The sequence below is a fragment of the Podarcis raffonei genome, chromosome 5 (genome assembly GCF_027172205.1).
Source record: "Podarcis raffonei isolate rPodRaf1 chromosome 5, rPodRaf1.pri, whole genome shotgun sequence".
Lineage (NCBI taxonomy): Eukaryota > Metazoa > Chordata > Lepidosauria > Squamata > Lacertidae > Podarcis > Podarcis raffonei.
Genome location: NC_070606.1, coordinates 43,148,241 through 43,167,500, shown reverse-complemented (window position 1 = coordinate 43,167,500; position 19,260 = coordinate 43,148,241). Strand labels below are relative to the sequence as shown.

At 40.6% G+C, this 19,260-nt stretch overlaps 1 protein-coding gene across 5 annotated transcripts in view; it reads left to right on the top strand.

Moving 5' to 3' along the window:
• MGMT (O-6-methylguanine-DNA methyltransferase) overlaps positions 1–18,876 on the top strand; it is a 162,904-nt gene extending 144,028 nt beyond the window's left edge. For all 5 annotated transcript variants that reach the window (XM_053388885.1, XM_053388888.1, XM_053388886.1 and 2 more), the window contains exons 5-6: positions 5,509–5,648; positions 17,469–18,876. In XM_053388885.1, the coding sequence (XP_053244860.1) occupies positions 5,509–5,648; positions 17,469–17,600 (272 nt within the window). In that variant the 3' untranslated portion in view covers positions 17,601–18,876. The remainder of the gene's footprint in view (positions 1–5,508; positions 5,649–17,468) is intronic.
• Positions 18,877–19,260: the final 384 nt, after the last annotated feature.

Here is a 19,260-nt window from a genome sequence, read left to right as displayed (position 1 = left end):
TATGGTAGGAAAACCAGGCTTCAACTAATGAAGTTGACGCTTAAGAAATTGTCATTTTTTAATTCCACCTGACCCACAAATTTATATTAGAGGGCATATCTGGAATTTAAACATTTTCATAATCCTGTTGCTCCTCTGTAATTTGTTTGCCTATCCAAAAGCATCAGTTTGCAGCAGTGTCCATACATTTGCAAAAATGACCTGGAAGAAGCTGCTCTCATATGAGAAAACTACAGGTGCTTTGTAATCCTTAACATTGCTCCAATTACCGTATTTTTCTGTCTATAAGATGCACCCATGTATAAGACGCCCCCTATTTTGGGGGAGAGGGACGCGGGTGGTGCTGTGAGTTAAACCACAGAGCCTAGGACTTGCCGATCAGAAGGTTGGTGGTTTGAATCCCCGCGATGGGGTGAGCTCCCGTTGCTCGGTCCGTGCTCCTGCCAACCTAGCAGTTTGAAAGTACATCAAAGTGCAAGTAGATAAATAGGCACCGCTCCGGCGGGAAGGTAAACGGCGTTTCTGTGCGCTGCTCTGGTTTGCCAGAAGCGGCTTAGTCATGCTGGCCACATGACCTGGAAGCTGTACGCCGGCTCCCTTGGCCAATAAAGCGAGATGAAATGAGCGAGATGAGGCAAACCCCAGAGTCGGTCACGACTGGACCTAACGGTCAGGGGTCCCTTTACCTTTACCTTTTATTTTGGGGGACTCAGATTTAAGAAAATGGGGGTGGCCCCGTGTATAAGACGCCCCCTGATTTTTGACATTATTGGGGGGGGGCTAGTCTTATACACAGAAAAATACGGTAATTGGGAAAGCAAGTGCCCCTGGATATAACAACAATTATTGAATAAGGGTGCTGCCTATGTATAGCTACACTGAATTTCTGTGTCAGAAGAATCTTACTTTGTCATAAAGTAATACATGAAAGCTAGTTAGGAGCATTTTGAAGACCTTCTGGTGCATATCTTCAATGCATTACCAATGGATTTGTTTATGTTAACAGCAGTCATTAAAACATGCGTTCATTGAACACTCATCTAACCTACTGCTCAGCAGGTAGAACCCTTTCTGCCCTTGGGGGTGAACTGCTTTTCTGCATCCCAGTTTTATAAAGCTGTCCTGTCCAGACATTGCAGGGAAAATAAAATCTAGACTTAACCATAAATTTCCCATCCTGGCGGGTTTGGGGTGGGGCAGTCTTGCAACGCTTGGCAGATAAGGGGGGAAAGATGTAACAAGTGGAGCTTGCATTGCTCATAGGTTTGTATGAGTTCAGTGGAATGCCCTTACTTTCCTCATTACCTTAGACTATAAACAGAGAATGTGGATATCAGTGCATATTTTTCCTATATATTTAGCCATGGCCAATATTTGCATCCATATTGAACATTTGGGAAGGTCAGCCACCTCATTTTGAGTAGATTATATTTTCAGGCACTAGCAGAGAATTTAGTAATAAAATATTTGGCACAGTCACAGAGCTGCTTGCCTTAAACTAATTATTGTGTTTGCTGCCTACAGGATGAAATTAAAATTTCAGATACATTTATACACACACACACACACACACACAGAGAGAGAGAGAGAGAGAGAGAGAGAGAGAGAGAGAGAGAGAGAATCATTTTATAAACATGCACAAGCATCATTTAAAAATGTATCTGAAATGTTAATTTCATCCTGTAGGCAGCAAACACAATACAGTGGTACCTCGGGTTAAGTACTTAATTCGTTCTGGAGGTCCGTTCTTAACCTGAAGCACCACTTTAGCTAATGGGGTCTCCTGCTGCGGCCGCACCGCCGGAGCACGATTTCTGTTCTCATCCTGAAACAAAGTTCTTAACCTGAAGCACTATTTATGGGTTAGTGGAGTCTGTAACCTGAAGCGTATGTAACCTGAAGCATATGTAACCCGAGGTACCACTGTAGTTAGTTTAAGGGAAGCAGCTCTGAGACCGTCTCTCTCTCTCTCTCTCTCTCTCTCTCTCTCTCTCTCTCACACACACACACACACACACACACACACACTGAATTCTCTGTTCGCGCCTGAAAATGTGCAAGTGGTGTGTGCATGGGGCATGTTATCAGCATATGAGTGTGGGGTGGCGCCTCCCACTACCTTGTTACGTATGCATTTTTGAGTCTGCTCTGGATCAATATGAGCAGTACCAAATAACATACCTCCCCAGCCCTGACCACTTTTTTGTTGGCCACGCTCCACCACTGGCATGCAGCCTCTTGAGGTGAGGGTTGGGCCCAAGTGAATGCAGACTTCGGGCTTAAAAAAAGGCTTCCCAAACCTTGCTTTACATTTACTTACACTGAATACCCACTGGTCATTTTGTAGTCTCTCTGTAGAGATCCAACTGGATCTTTACTAACCTAAATAGTTTGGTATCATCCATAAAATTGTCTGTCTCACTGCTCACCCTGATTCCAGATTAACTAGTCACAGTACAAAGGTTTGTGGGGGGCGCTTGCTTACTTCGTTGCAAGAACTGTTCCTTTGCTCTTGCCCTGTGCTTGCTGTCTGCACTCCTAACAGTTTCATGCAAGCTGCTTTTATAACATCAGCCTGCTTTTGATTCCAGTTGGCTTCGGCTGTGGTGGTGCACTGCTTTTGTGCCGTGCAGAATATATCTTCAGGACCTGCCCCGAGGAGTCATTAACCTGACAGGGAGACTGCCAGGGGTGGGCAGAGGGGGGGGGCAATTGCTGAGCTGAGCCTGCTGTGGGTGGCTGCAAGACTACATTTCCCAGTATGCATCACATGATAGGATGGGAAGCTTAAGTCAAGAGCAAACTGATAAGAGCCCCATTTCCAAAATTAAATTATCAAAATTCACCTTGTAAAATCAAAAGGCAGGCAGAGCAGCGCATGGGGGCGCAGCCCAACCCACAGAAGAATAATGAAATGGAATGGGGGAAATCCACTCTTCCCTTGTTGCAATTGGATTTCAAAATAGGCCTTCCTAAAGAAATGACAGTAAACAAAATCTGTTTGCCTAAGGAAACTCTCCTAGCAATCAGCTAGTAACACAACTCCATGTGCTAATGAACCCAAAGCTGTTAATATGGTTTCTTCAGTTAAATTGATTCATGAATTTTGAAGAGAACATTATCTAATGAATTTTCTTTGAATAGAAAGCAATTAAAAGGACAAATCAGTCTGATTAACCCCAAAGTCACCCTAGTGCCACAAATGGTGTACAGTTTGAAATTATATCATAAAAAACTAGAGCAGATTTGCTATCTCTTCGCCCTCTACTAATCCATGTAAATTAATGAACAACAAAGTTAATTTCTTTGATGACCCTTTTCTAGTATCACCTGGATTATGCTGATGTTTAATTTGCTTAATGTTATAATAAAAGCTAAACAGATTTTTTTTCAATGAAGTGATTATCATTCTGTTCAGTTAAGAAGTGATTTTTTTAAAATATTATTTAAAACAAACATAAAAGTAGGTGGGTTTCAGAACAAAGAGAGAATACTTTCCCCAGACTGCATATTGTGTGAGTGACTTTTTTGTTATATTGACAGAATAGAAAAGTAATTTACCCTCCTGAAAATCTTAAGTTTGTTAGCCTCAAAAGCACTGCTTGCCATTTCAGCTTGAGCTTCCTCACTGCCATTGTCTTTCAAGTAGAAGGGTTTTTTTTGGGGGGGTGATCCATGGTAAGCTGAACTCTCTAGTTTGCATGTTCGGTGTTTCAGTCTGCCTTTTTAGCTCTCTGCTTGGATGCAAGGTGGAGGAAGAAACATGGGGCAATATAGCTCAGAGCAGATGTGAAATTTCCCCATTTTCTCGCCATAGTGAGGTGAATGAGGCTGTTATGTTTCTACCTAGGCATAGTGCATCAAACTTTCCTTTTTTGTTTCAACTGCTGAGAAGGAAAAGTGGTGGACTAATCCTCTCTTTTCCAAAGACACTCTCTGGGCCCATGTGGACATAGTCAGTAACATGAATTTTTTCCAACACACCAGCTTGGCAGAACCCTTTTGGTTATAGGCCTTCAAACATTTCAGCAGCTGATTGGGATGACTCTACAAGAAAAGCAGCTCCTAAGGTATTGCTGTACAGTTCAAAAACCAAGGCACCGCTTCTGATTGGCTGCAGGAGCTTCCTGCACTCAACCGGAAGCCGTACCGGACGTTCGGCTTCCGAAAAACGTTCGCAAACCGGAACACTCACTTCCGGGGTTGCGGCGTTCAGGAGCCAATTTGTTCGGGAGCCAAGCCGTCCGACTTACCAAGGTACCTCCGTAATGCTTATAGTACGTCTGTGTGCGTTAGACTTGGGCAGCGCAGGTGCATCACAGTTTCAGATTGGAGATAACTCAGCAAAGCGCCATCTTCTGCAACGGTGCCTGTAGTTGGATCATGCCTGGTCAGCCACAGGCAATTTTTAATCACCATAGATCATGAGTAGGCATACTAAAGCCCGGGGGCTGGATCTGGCCCAATCACCTTCTAAATCCGGCCCGCAGACAGTCCTGGAATCAGTGTGTTTTTACACAAGTAGAATGTGTCCTTTTATTTAAAATACATCTCTGGGTTATTTGTGGGGCCTGCCTGGTGTTTTTACATGAGTAGAATGTGTGCTTTTATTTAAAATGCGTCTCTGGGTTATTTGTGGGAATTCGTTCATTTCCCCCCCAAAATATATTCTGGCCCCCCACGAGGTCTGAGGGACAGTGGACCGGCCCCCTGCTGAAAAAGTTCGCTAACCCCTGCCATAGATGAATGTCTCATTATGAGCCAGCAGCTACGTTAGTAGGTTGCCAGGTTCTTTTGCTTCCCTCCATGCCTTATTAAGAACAATATGAAAATCAAGTGTAACTAGACAGAAAATTAATAAGTCTTTCATTTCTAACAGGAGTTTTTCTTCTTCCCCCATTTAAATGTGCAGCAAATTTTCAGAGACACAGGCAGTTTCTGATATCTAGAATGCTAAATGGTAGCTAGAGGGTCTTTGCTGGGGGTAAAATAAAAAATAAAAACAGTCAGCTAGGGTAATACGGTCTGCTGGCTGTAGGGCTTCCTTTATAGTGTGACCCAGCTGAAGTTTGAAATTAGGAAATACAAGCTTTATAAAATAAGTACCGCCAGTTATTCCCTTCCTCCCCCTCTTTTTTTTTTTTAATTTGACTGTATGCTAATTTATACTCTGCCAATTTAATGGGAAAGCACATTGTATGTGTTAACAGGATAATTGTACTGGAAGCAAATTAAAAATATAGGAAAATCAAAGCACTGAATGCCTTTTTAATAGTGATCAATTACTTGGAGCACAGTCTCTAATAATCATGAATTTAAATATAGAACACAATAATAGAACTGATTGGTGTGCTAATTCGAAAGAGAAAATGTTGCTCTTCATACCCTAGTTTAAATGTCAGTCTTCCTGACTATTTTTATCTTGGGTAGATTAAAAAAAAAAAGCCTTGCTTCTGAACATTGTGTTGCTTCTTCCTTTTTTATTTTTCTTTTATTTTTCCTTTTCAGCTTCATTCACCAGAGAAGTGTTGTGGACCCTGTTGAGAGATGTGAAATTTGGAGAGGCAGTTTCTTACAAGCAATTAGCGGACCTGGCAGGCAACAGCAAGGCAGCCAGAGCTGTGGGAGGAGCAATGAGAAGCAATCCTGTAAGTTCATGTCAACTTTTAAAATAAAGTTGATGGAAGATGGTGGTTTTAGATAGAAAGCTTTGCGGGCTAAATGTCATTAGATTAAATATATCTGCTGTGAAAACTACTCTACCCATGAGTAATAAGGTCAGTAAGTGTTTTTAATCAGCATTAATGCATAAACCAGTTTAATGTGATTTATTTCCCCCATCATTTATTTGAAATAGGAGCGCTGCATTTATTTTAATGCATCCACCTGTACAAATTTAGTTCATTTTCCTTTCTTTTTCTTCAATGAAATAAAAGGCTTGTGCTTATTGGATAGGTACTAGTCCCACTCAGAGATGAGATCGTCTTTTAGATTCTTAATAGCATTAGGGTGGTGCGGAGGTAACACATTTTGTTTCATTACCTGCAAACAGTTCTGGTTACATGAGCGCATATGGTGTGAAAGGGCAAAATGCCCTCTGCACTCCTATAGGAACAAGTTTGACTTGGATCCCCAATGTGTCAGGTTCTGGATTTTGGGAGACAGGCACGTTCCAGCCTCCTTCGCACAGCCAGTCACATTGCCTCCGTATTCCTGTGGCATAGCTCCATTAAAGACTCTCACCAATTTAGGCAATGTAGAACACAGCCTTTTAGTTGTAGCAAGCTAGGGATATAATTATACATTAGTTTAGTCATTTTTGCCCCCTTAGTGACGTGTGTCTGACAATTGCCTCAGATATTTTTTAATTTCATATTATTACCTTGGCATGAGAATTGGCTGACATTTGTTATTGTGACCTATGTTGTAAGTGTGAAGCTATCTAGGTGCTGGCACAAAGTTTTAGAGTGACCTTACTGATTTGCTTTCATTATCAAAGGACAGGGAAGGGGGGGTGGGAAGGATTCTGGCCTTGTAATGCTTTGCTTTGGTTTGCATTTGAAAGCGTCTCCCCTTTATGGGGGGGGGGGAAAGCCCCTAAACAGTAGCAGCATCCCCATCATATATTTTCTCTGCAGCACTTAATTGCATTTTGATGCAACAACTGATCCAAAGCCCTGCAGCCTTTTGAACTTCGTGTACTAGCACCAGAGCTAATGGTTCAGCGGTATCAATCAATCATTCATCACTATGTTGCCCAAAGAAAGGCAGAAGCAGCCAGGGCTAAATCTGAACCAGAATTTTCCATGCCAGAGCTCAGTCCTAGAACCTGAAAAGCAATATTTTTTTAATGCTTTTGAGTCATGATACCCCACATTCAAACACTGAAGTCTGGGGTGCATGGGTACTGGTCATGTGTGGCAACTTGGCAGAGCTGAGTCCTGGAACAGCTAGTAGCAACTGATTCTGAGTGAGAATGGGAAGGTTTGTGTGGTATCTTGTTCCTGCCATTTACCTTCAAGACTCATTTGCACTCAATATGACTGCTAGTATCATGAGTCTCTTCCACCAGCTTGGGTGTAGATTGAAAGAAGCTGAAGCTACATATAGAGAGAGTATGAAGCTAATTCAGACATCTCCACCTTAGCATACAGCACTTGCTGTAGTCCATAAAATTTCCTTCATGCTCACCATGAAGCTTCTCAATTATGAGGTAGGCTTTGAGGACCTGTGCCTTGTGTTGACCAGCAGGACAGATTGGAGCTGTTGGTGTTGTACTACCCACTTTGTTGCCTGAGGTGGGCCTAGCTGGCTCAGGTGGGCTGAAGTGTGGTGTTGGAGAACCCCAGGGTGCTAGTTCTGGGAGACTTCACTATCCACGCCAAGCCTACCTTGACTATACCAGCTCAGGATTTCATGGCAACCATGGGGTTGTCACAAGTTTTCATCATAGGGTAGGACACAGTCTTGATGCAGGGTGTGAGTGGAGTTGGCTGAATAGGAGAGGGGTGAATTTTCTCCATTATCATAGACAGGCCATTGTCTGGTGAAATATTGGTTTTACAGCCCCAATCCCCATCTACAAGGCCGACTCACCATTGGAAAGGTATGGAATCCCAGGGATTCCTGAATGCTACGGAGGATTTTCCACAAACCAAAGCTGGTGATCCTGTCAGTGCCTTGGTGTTGCTATGAAATAGTGAGGAGTGTCAGGCTGTTGACCTGGTTGCTCCTGGGGGCCCCTCTGACACTGTGGAGCCTGGTAGGCTTCCTTGTTTTCCAGGGAAAAGGCTAGAGGACAAGTGGTGTAAGACTCAAAGTGCAAAGTTGATCAGAGCACAGAGCCGTGCCTCCTACATGGTGGTGAAGGTGGCAGATAAGGCTTACTTTTCTGCCAACATTACATCCTTGAGTAGCGGGCCAGCTAGCTGAGAGGGGCTGGCCAGGTAGGTCCAGGGAGTGGTTAACTCATCTTGGTGTGTGGGCAAGTGAGGTGCCTGGTTCCTTGAAGGGGGATGGTAGGGTGGCCAACTTGTAAAGAAGCTCTTCCTGGACCCTGAAGAACTTGACAACTACTCCCTGGTCATTAATATCCCTTTTATGGGTAAGGTACTTGAAAGGGTGGAGGCAGTCTAGTTGCAGATACTCTTGGAGGAAACTGATTATCTCAACCCATTTCATTCTGGGTTCGGGCCCAGTTTGGGGATGGAATTCGCCTTGGTTGCCCTGGTAGGTGAGCTTATTCAGGAGCAGAACAGTGCAAGAATATTGTAGGATAATGACCCAAAGACAAGCATTTTCTGCTGTTGCTCCTGATTTGTGGCATGAGGAACCAGCAGTTGCTTCATATGTTTTGCAAATACTTCTCTTTGTGTCCCTGTATTTCCTGATCTAGAACATCAGACTCTTTTTTTTTATGTCTATCAATCTTTGTTTTATGTTCTTTTACGCTGTTGTCTCATTGGTTTTAGGTTGTATTTTGTTTCACTAGATATTGTTTCTGTATTTTACATAGTGTATTCCACTTAGAGATTTTTTTTAAATGCTAAGCATTTTATACATGCTCTTAAATAAATAAATATCAAATTTAACTGTAAAAGTTTTGCTAATACTTCACTTACATTAAAACAAAATATATAAAATTATTTCCATCAGTCTAGATTTCAGTGCATACATGAAACTCTTCTTTAATCAAGAAGAGAGCTCTATGAATGGATGCCTTTGCATGCCTAGAGCTGTCCTCTGAATTGACATGAATGTGGACGATATAGGCACTCTATAGGCATTGGATCCTATGGACCTACAAGAGATTGCTTAATTAGTATAGTGCTTTTTGCAGAAAGACTACATATTATTGGGCTATTGCAAAGCATTTCATTGCATTCACAAAACACAATGCAACCAGTATATATAAAATCAGTGCTTTTTCTGGGGGGACATGGGGGGGGACGCATACCCCTAAACATTTTGTGAATTTTGGTTTGGCCTCATTGAAGGGCAGTATTTTAATATGAGTAGGAAAATGAGAGTACCCCTAAACATTTTTTTAAGAAAAAAAGCGCTGAATAAAATGACCATATTTACAATTTGTACAGACATCAGTCCGAATTGTCTTTGCTAATATAGGAAAACATGATCTTGTGAGGATCTGGAATTGGAGTGTTACTAGAAATCAGACTTTTTAAAAAGGCTAAGAGAGTCGATATTTCTAATATCCCTGATTTGTTTCCCTAAGAAAAAGTGTTATTTCACACTGCAGATCTTGCCCACTTAATTTCTGGAGTGTGCATTCTACAGGTCTCCTTTTGTAGTTAGGTTGATCACATAATTCATACACTGACCTTCAACTTTATGAGAAGGTGGAAAAGGTGCCGGCAGCAGCTGAGAGATGCAACATCTTTGCTTTAAATTATGCCAAGGACTTGGTGGAGATGGCTCACCTTTTTGTGAAGAAAACTTCAAATAGTTTACTGCAGTTTAGATTGATTGTGATGGCTGCAGTCCTTAAAAGGAACCCATAAAGTTCAATTAAAAATCTCATTAGAATAGGATGGGAAGATCAAAAAGAAATCATACAGACCCCTGGGAATTGGAGAATGTTGGGCTGATTAGTCCAAGACTATCATAAATGATTCTTCTATGACTTAAATATCGTATGTTCAGTAGAACTGCTAGCACAAGCTGCAGTAACTGCCTAGGATTTTTGTTGTTGCCAATTTTATATGCTTATGTTATCATTCAAGCTAAAACCTGACACTAACATCGATCTAGCATAAGTGAAGTGTGTTATTCAGTCAAAATGTTTAAAACATTCAAGACTGAATGGAGTAATTGTGCATTTAAGAGAAGATTGTGAAGCATTGATTTGGAATGTGGTACGCACATAAACCTAGTTGTGCATTAATTCCTTAGGTGGCTAGCAATAAAACTGGAACACATGCTGGTTCATATTACAGTATTTGTTTCTATCACAGAACAGGGGGGAGAAAAAGCAATAGGACATGAACAAACCGAAAGATTATTTTTTGCTAAGTGTGATTTCTGTTGTGTGTTATAACTTGATATTTCAGCTGTTTCCATTATGGCCTCCCTGATCTATTTTTGACAGTTTGGCAGCTTTCTGTAACTATTCAGTCTATCAACCAGTATAATAGGATGGTCAGTTTTCCGTTGTATCAAATTGAAAACCCCTAACAAGCAGAGCATCACAGTTGTGCAACATTCTGTTCCATCCTCAGACTGAAATTGCTAAATGCAGTTCAAAAGCAATCAATACATTGTGCAGGGAGTTTTTTCCCCCTCACCTTTTTCTAAACAAACACATTATTGAGGAGTTAGTTTATTCACAGATTGCCACGAGCGTTAATGACCACCCTGAGTCTTGTTCTGCCAGTCACCTAGCTGGCTGTTGATAAAGATTTAGCATCATGTTCTAAGTGTCAAGCCTGTCAGTAGTGCTGAACCATTTGACCAGAAGAAAAAACGCAGAGGGAGCTATTGATTACAGCTTCTCAGTGTCACTTGTTCACCAGGATTTAGGTATTGATGAGGCTGCGAGTGAAAACAAGCTCTTTCCCTTGTGGGCCTCTACCCAGAAGAACAAAAGCAAAGTTGGAGAAAATATTCAGCTGGTACCAGAATCAGAGGGATTCCATTATTGATTGAAAGGCCCCTTCATGTTATTTTTTGTTGGAGACAAATCTATGGGTTTGGAAGTTTTATAGCATTTGAGAAAGAGGCACTGTAAGTGATGGATTCATGTATTGGATGAATTAGATTTCCCAGCATGAAAATTTCAATGGGGCTGTAGTAATATGAGCTGCTGAGTTATTGATAAAAATTGCATTAAATGCAACTGAAGCTCTAAAGCAAAAGCCTTTGGCAGTATTTTTCCGTCCAAAATATCCTCAGGGCTCTAAAAAATTTTTTTGTGCATTTAATTATTTTTAGTTGGCTAAAAGTTGTCACCACAATTAAACCAAAAGGAGGCATTGATCAATCTTGTTAAATGGCACAGGTGATATAGTACCTGTAGTGCATTTTTTCACTACTGCTGAGAATCATGCATTCATAGCATAGGTGCCTAAATATTAAAGATGCACTGACTGCTTTTATAACTAATATGATGTTTGTTTTTCAGTGAGAACCAGAAAGTATTTTTCACCCTTAGCATTGTATCTAGTGGTATTGCTCAACTCAGAGTAAAGTTGCATCAGCGGACTGATGCGGGGAGCCATTTTCTTTTAATATATATATATATATATATATAGTCATACTTTAAACCATGGAATATTATTTTATTTTAAAAATGGAATAAAGTTGCTTCCCTCCCTGTTCAAGGAGGGAACAATTTCCAGCAATTTCCCCTCCTGCCTGCAGTCCCTCACACTTAACCTACATCTGCTCCACATGTGTGTTTTGGGGATGCCTTCTGGAGCAGATTTAGTGGGGAGTGCTACAAGGGAATGGAGGATCACAGAAAATTGCTTCCCTCTCCATTCTACTGATGAAAGCCTTACCATCAGTTCAGTGGCACTGTAAATCTATGACTCCTACACTGTATGAGAATGGAAAGAGCATTATCACTGGAAGTTCCTAATTTCCCACCATACATACTATCAAAGTACATATTTGAGTTGCATTACTTGCTAGACAGCAGGTGGGAGAGTTGACACATACACTCCAGCTCTATTGATTATTATTAATAATAATAAATGTTATTTATACCCCACCCTCCCTGGCCAGAGCCAGGCTCAGGGCGGCTAACACTAGTAAAATTACAATAAAAATATAATGGGGGGGACCAATTTAAAATACAGGCTAAAATACAATTTAAAATGCAGCCTCATTTTAAAAGTAGCCCATAGATCAAAACCATGCAAACAAGGGTCAGACTGAGTCCAAACCAAAGGCCAGGTGGAATAGCTCTATCTTGCAGGCCCTGCAGAAAGATGTCAAGTCCCGCAGGGCCCTAGTCTCATGTGACAGAGCGTTCTACCAAGTCGGGGCCAGTACTGAAAAGGCCCTGGCCCTAGTTGAGACCAATCTAACCACCTTGCTGCTTGGGACCTCCAAAGTGTTGTCATTTGTGGACCTTAAGGTGCTCCATGGGGCATACCAGGAGAGGCGATCCCATAGGTACATGGTACAGTAATGGTACAATACTTATTTTCTGGTTGATGTGTTATTGAATGTGTGCTTAATTCTGTAGTTCATTTTCCAAAAGTAGAATCATAGAATCATAGAGTTGGAAGAGACCACAAGGGCCATCGAGTCCAACCCCCTGCCAAGCAGGAAGTATCCATTTAGCTGATAGAATATCAGCCTTCCTGGCTCAGGTAGGGCAGTTACAGCTTTCCATGCAATCATCTCTTGCTCCAGTATATTTTAATGGTAACCCAGGCCTTTGTGGTTGCAGTTACACTCTCAGTGCATATTTGTTGCAGAATTTACACACCCATAGACCTACAGTATAGTCCTTCTATTGCACAGTAGTAAACATTGCCCTGAAATTCTGAGAACTTACCATTTGTAGTTTTTATTCTGGTACCAAAAAATATCCTCCAAACTGGCTGATTTTTGCTGCTGCTGTGCTTTTTTGTCTTAAGCAACTGCAAATGATTAAATATTTCAAAATCTAGAAATGACATTTGAAGTAACCAACATGTGAGGATACAGTGTTAATATTTTTTAAAGTTATTCTTATTTTTACTTCAAGCAATGTGCAAAAACAAAATAGAACACACAAAAATCCAAACCTACCAAAAACCTCTGCAATAGTTTCTGGAAAAGGAAGAAATATAAGGAAGATTTTTTTCCAAATAAAAACGAACCCCCGGGAAGCACACTTCTTCTGACATCACAGCCTTGGTTTGGTTTTTGAGACATATTAACTATCCTGAGATACTTAAGAATAGGTTGTTTCAGTTCTACTTCTTTTCAGCCTTCGTATGAAAATGATTTACTGTTTTTATAGCCTTTTTGTCAGACGACCCATTCTGTATTTCTGTTTCTTTAATGCATTATGCTTTGATCATATTATTGTTCTGGGTTTAATTGAGATTTTGCACACGGCATAGATACAATTTTATATGAAATTACAGAACAGGATAGAAAATAAATAAATAAATAAATAAATAAATAAATAAATAAATAAATAAATAAGAAAGCACGCACCTTGGGGTATAAAATTTTCCCCCAACACATTTGTTTTTGTATTTTTTATGGGTTAAACCCATCTATTCCCCACAATAGTCTGCTTTCCAATAATAGAATGGTGCCAAAATCAGCTAGTTCTCACGCCCTGCCCATTACCCCACCCCTATAAATCCCGTGTCAATAGTTTCCTGAGATTCAGGGTATACAGTGTTAGAAAAAAAATTTTTTTTTATGACCCTGCACACTCAATGGGTAGCAGCCTTGCCACACTTAACACCAATATCCATTGGTGGTCCTTGGTGAAGTCAGCCCACAACAGGTGGTCTAGTTCAGGATTATTCACTAATGTTATCGGTGCCTGGATCACTTGAGTGCATCTTGGTGGAAGATTTCCAGTTGTGCTGATGATTGGCAAATATACCTGACCCTTCCTTACCACATTTGGATGGTAGCCTTGAAAGTTACCTGGGATATGGGGGCTTAAAAGGATACTCACATAGCAGATATCAGTTTAGAATGCACCTTTATTGTATGGAGGGTCATTTGGTACTAAACTTCCTTTCTAACAGAGGACATCGGTCACATCCATTTCAGTTATCCCAGGAGCAGGTATAAGAAGTTCTCTACATGTCTAATTTTATGGATCACAGTTGCCAAATACGTTTTGTAAAACAAATGTAGTACTGGTTCTGATTGTACTGTGGCAGAAGAACTCATGGTGATGTTCCCAAATTTGTGAATATAGCTACTGCAAAAAGCTCTCATATCAACTTTGTACCTCATATTGCTTTGTGTGATCTGTCCATAATGTCTGCCATGCTATTTCTCATTTCTTACCCACCATTTCCCCTCATTTGACTTTCTAAGCTTCTTTTGTAGGGAGGGAGATCGTTTTCACTGTGGAAATCAAGAACAATATTTTCAGGAAGAGCTGGAGTCAGCTGAAAAACATGCTCTGTATGTTCCAAAAGGCAGAATTTGGCAATACAAGAGGAAGCTCATTTAGGGCTGCCTAGTGAGAGTCGTTAACAAATCCACTAATAAGTTATGGGGATTGGAGTCACATTTACTCTGCTACTTGATTTGAAAAGTAGTTATCATGAGAACCAGGCTGTTTTTGTGCTGACTCTGATATAATACACCTGTTAAACCTTCTGATGCTGGGATTGAGAATTTGTACATGTGGTGTACTAAATATGTGCAACAAAACACAGCAGTGGGGTAGTGAACACTGTTCTTGTTCTGCTAATCTAGGCTTTCATATAAGCTTTATTAGGGCAGAATTCTCCAATTTTCGTGGAATTGGTTGCCTTTGATTATCGGATAAGCTTTTCGTTATGCTTGTGGGGAGACGGGAAGAATTTGGCAGCCTTTTCTGGTCCTGGGTTCATTAATTTCCACAAGTGAGAGGCCAGTTTCACAGCACTCACAGCTTTCTCAGTAACTATTCTCTGTCAGTACTTCAGGGCCCAGCTATATGCACATGGTTCTTGTCCATGTCTTGAGGGTACCATCCACACCAGCAATGGCACTCCTAATGGAGGTCTCACTCATATGATCAAAGATCCAAATAATTGTCATTTTTACCCATTACCAATGTAACAAGGAAACAGTTGTGCAGCAGTTGTTGGCACCCATCTGCCTCAAGAGACAATAGAGTGTGCCTCCAGGGGAGGGCTGAATTCAAACTACACCATTAGCAGCCCAAAGTGACCTCCCTGTGTGTATGGAGGACCTAGGCTACCCAGACGAGAATACCCCCCCACTCACCTCTCGGCCTCGCTGATGTGATCCAAAGGAAAGCAGAGTAGTACATTTGGCACCAGCTTGGCTGCAGAAGTTGCCGGAAGGAGGCGCACAAGGCCTCATCCAATCGCCTTAGGAATTCCCCCCGGATTTGTGTAGGGCTTGCTCCTTAGCCTTTTCTTCTTCTAAATATATCCTGCAAGGCAGTGGATGTTTTGGATCTGAACTTTCCTTCTCCTAAATGGGATGCCTAACCAGGTTGATGAGTCCCATTTGCCCCTTGTGCAGCAGTAATCATGCTAAAAAGGTAGTGTTATGTACTGAAGTTCTCACCCTGGGCCAGCAGGGGGATACTGTAGATAGTTCAGGTCCACATATGCAAATAAGGGATCGAAAGTGACGTTCAGTGATTGGATAGTTACAGAACATAGTTACTGTTGCGTTCTAGTGGAGCTCTATATAAGCAGGCTGGCTGAACCCTTCAGTTCAGTTCTGTTCTGGCCTGTGAATAAACAAGAGCTGTTTGAAGAATCGCTGTGTTGTCTGATATGTTCACCCACAACTTAACAGGTAGTGTGTACATTTTGCAGACGTGATCCAAAATGTGCATTAACTTACGGGAACAGATCCCTAGCATGCGCTGTCAAGTAGAAGAAAAGAGAGTGTTTTTATTTTTAAAAAATCATGACAATTACTTCTTCCTCCTTGGTTGTGTCCACATTCATTGTGTGATTTAGAACTCTGAAGCATGATGTTGTGGTGAACAGGCATAATATTGAATGGGCCAAATTGCAAACTCATGTTACATCTGAAATTACTGCACCTTGGGTTTTAATTTAATTTTCAAAAAATTATGAGCATCAGTAATGCTGTTTGATAAAACAATCTTCCACTAATACAGTGGGTTACATATTCATAAATTTGTAAAGTTTCTCCTTTACCATAGATTTACTATCAGTAGTATGTTAGCTGCTGTACAGAAGAAACATGTTTCCTGTACAGTAGGTATGCAATAAGTATGTGGCAAGAACATGAATAACAGGCAAGAGTAAAGTGATAATGGTACTTAGAATAAGCTTGATTTTATAAAGATGCTACTTAGTATAGTGGTACCTCTGGTTACATACTTAATTCGTTCCGGAGGTCCGTTCTTAACCTGAAACTGTTCTTAACCTGAAGCACCACTTTAGCTAATAGGGCCTCCCACTGCTGCTGCACCGCCGCCATGCGATTTCTGTTCTCATCCTGAAGCAAAGTTCTTAACCCGAGGTACTATTTCTGGGTTAGTGGGGTCTGTAACTTCAAGTGTATGTAACCTGAAGCTTATGTAACCAGAGGTACCACCGTAGATGAGTCTTTGGATCAGATACTGATTTTCAGAGTAGAACGGGGGAACTAACAGAAACTGATGGCAAATGTCAAGGATAAGGAGTTGCATAGAGGTGGAAATGGGAGGAGGGAACAAACAGACTATTTGTGGGCCATACAAATTAAGTCTGAGGAAAAACTAGGACAAGAAACCCAGACAGGACTGGTGAACAAACCTTAAATGTGTAAGGACTAAGTTGTGGAGCTGTCAACATAGGTGTTTCCGACAACTTCATTATACAGTTTTGGTGGATGCATTCACCAAAACTGTATAATGAAGTTGACAGAAACACGTTTCTATGTGGTTGGCCACTGTGAGAACAGGAAGCCAGATGAGCATTTCATCTGATCCAGCAGGGCTCTTCTTGTGTTCTTAGTAGAAAGACCTGAGAATAGTTTAGGCTTAAGCCTTGGAGAAGACCTTTCAAGGCTAAAAGTGTCATGGCCGTTTTTGTCTCTCCTAGTTGAGTTTGTCTAATTGCCTTTTAAATTACTGGCGATAATATATTGTGGCAGAGTGTTCCATATTTTTTAAGCAGCATGTGAAGTGCTTTCTTTTGTCTGTCCAAAATATGCTGCCAATCTGTTTAATTGGATGACCTCAAGTTCTAGTACTGTGGAATAAGGGGGACTTTCCCCACAGTATGTGTTACTGTATAAATCTCTGCCACACACCCCATCTTTTTTTCTAAATACACAAGCCCCAGACCACCCAGTATTTCCTCATAAGGACACTGCTCCAAATCCTAAACGATTTTGGTTGCTGTTTCCTGCATCTTTTCCAGCTCTTTGATTTGATTTGACTTTTAAGGTGAGGCAACTCCATGTTCTCTTGTCGTTGCGGCAATGGGCAGTTATTGGACTTCCACTGAAGTGAATGGGCAATTCTTAAAACATACAGGATCGCTCTCATGCACAAGAAGTCACTGGACTCTTGACTGTTTCCTTTCTCTGCCTGACTGAAAAAAGGAACACACACACACACACGCATTGCTTGGTACCCATGAATGCTTTTCCCTGTTTGCTCCATCAATAAGTCTAACCTCACTGACCTGCAAGTGGGCACTGCTGGATAAAATTTATGCAAATAAGAGGATAATAATAGTTGACCACAGGAAGGGCATTTTCAAATGGGAAGGGTGAAAAAATATTTCAGAAGCATCATTTTTCTTTGTGTATTTGTGTGTCTTTTTCAGGTCCCTATTATAATACCGTGCCACAGAGTGATTTGCAGCAGTGGACAGACTGGCAACTACACAGGAGGAAGTCATCTGAAAGAGTGGCTTTTGTCACATGAGAAGCTTCAGAAGGAAAAGTTAGCATATTGATGCAGTTCAGGCACAGCTGTTATTCAGCCAAAACACATAACCAAAGATACTTGGCTTATAACAAGCTTTCAGAACACACAGTAGAATTCAGGAAAATGGTAAATATTTGAGTGACATATAAATATAATACAACATCCGAAGCGAAATGTGTGGTGGCACTACTATATTAAAAAAGCTGAGTATGTCCTAAGGGATACAGCTTGTATGGCCTTTCTTGTTTTTACATTTTACAGCAGAATGAGTACAGCGGACTGTGCCTGTTGTGCATGTATTTTGTTCCCATCTCTAGTGCTGTTTTGTTCTATTTTTAATGTCCATTAAAGCAAGGATAAGGGAGTGGGAGGGGCATGGCAAATGTTAGATGCAACTGCCCCTCTAAGGAAGCATCTGGCTCGCAGAGGGGACAGCCGGGAATCCACAGCCTTCGCGTGTATTCGGAGAGCCAAATTAAATGCATAAGCTTCAGCACACACCTCCCCCTGTTCCTGCCTGGATTTGTATTTGTCCAAATTGAAAAGCTTGTACCTCTGCCAGGCTTGGTGCCCAAGATTCTCCTGTTTTCTTTGATGTTTGAACTGTTGAAATGATGTTTTACGTAAACAGTTGTTAATGAAACGCACTGAAAACCCATTCAAAAGGAAACGGCTATTGAATTGCCTATTCACAGCTTTTCTTTTCAGATCATTGTAGATGGCTAAAAAAGATATGAATAAAAATATTTTGTCTCCATTAGCATTGCTTGATGTAGGCAGAAAAAACAGATGCTGGAAAGCAGTTTAACGACAAAACAAATATTTTTATAAAAATTATGCTGCTGTGTTAGTTACCTTTTGCCATAATTTAGAAGTATATTTTTTAAAAAAAATATTTCAGATCAACAAAGCTTCTGGTTTTTTCTTAGCATTTGCTTTTTAAAATTTTTTCACATAGGTTATACAGTACTCGGGATTGTAAAAAGCAAGAGCTATGCATTATATTAAACATATAATGCTATCCAGAAAAAATATAGTCAGCCAAAGGACACTGAAACTAAACTTTCTGGTTATTTAGAAAGAACTCAATGTAAGTAAAATATTACAAACCACCACAAACTCAAATTTTCATTGAGGGAATCATAAATAGTAGCACAGTAATACTGATTTTTATATTTTTATCACATTCTTATATATACGTTGCTTTAGAAGGCTGATTGCTAACAAAAATTATTGTGTTAGGTTACTCCATTAATGTTGTGTTACTGAGATGTTAGAATTACTTTATTAAAACCTGTTATGCATGTGCAACTTGTCTATGTATATAAATATAATACAGTATATGATATACAGAGAAAATAAACTATACCCTACTGTACAATATAAGGCTGTATTTTATCAAGGGTTTCTGGTGGCAATATAAACCATGAAAGGAAGGCTCAAGTGGTTTGTGCATGTCAGCAAGAGCCCAAGATAAAAATATAGCCTTATAATATGTATAGTTTGAGTGTATTCTTCCCCCCCCCCTCCATATGTGAATACCAACCAAAGGAAATCACAAACTTTCACCTTTCTTGCAGATATTTCCATTCCAGGTATTTCTTTCTAACAGACACTTACTTGCCCATCTCAAAAAATAATTCATTCATCCCGTGAAGAATGTACCACTGTTTACTACTGCTGCTATT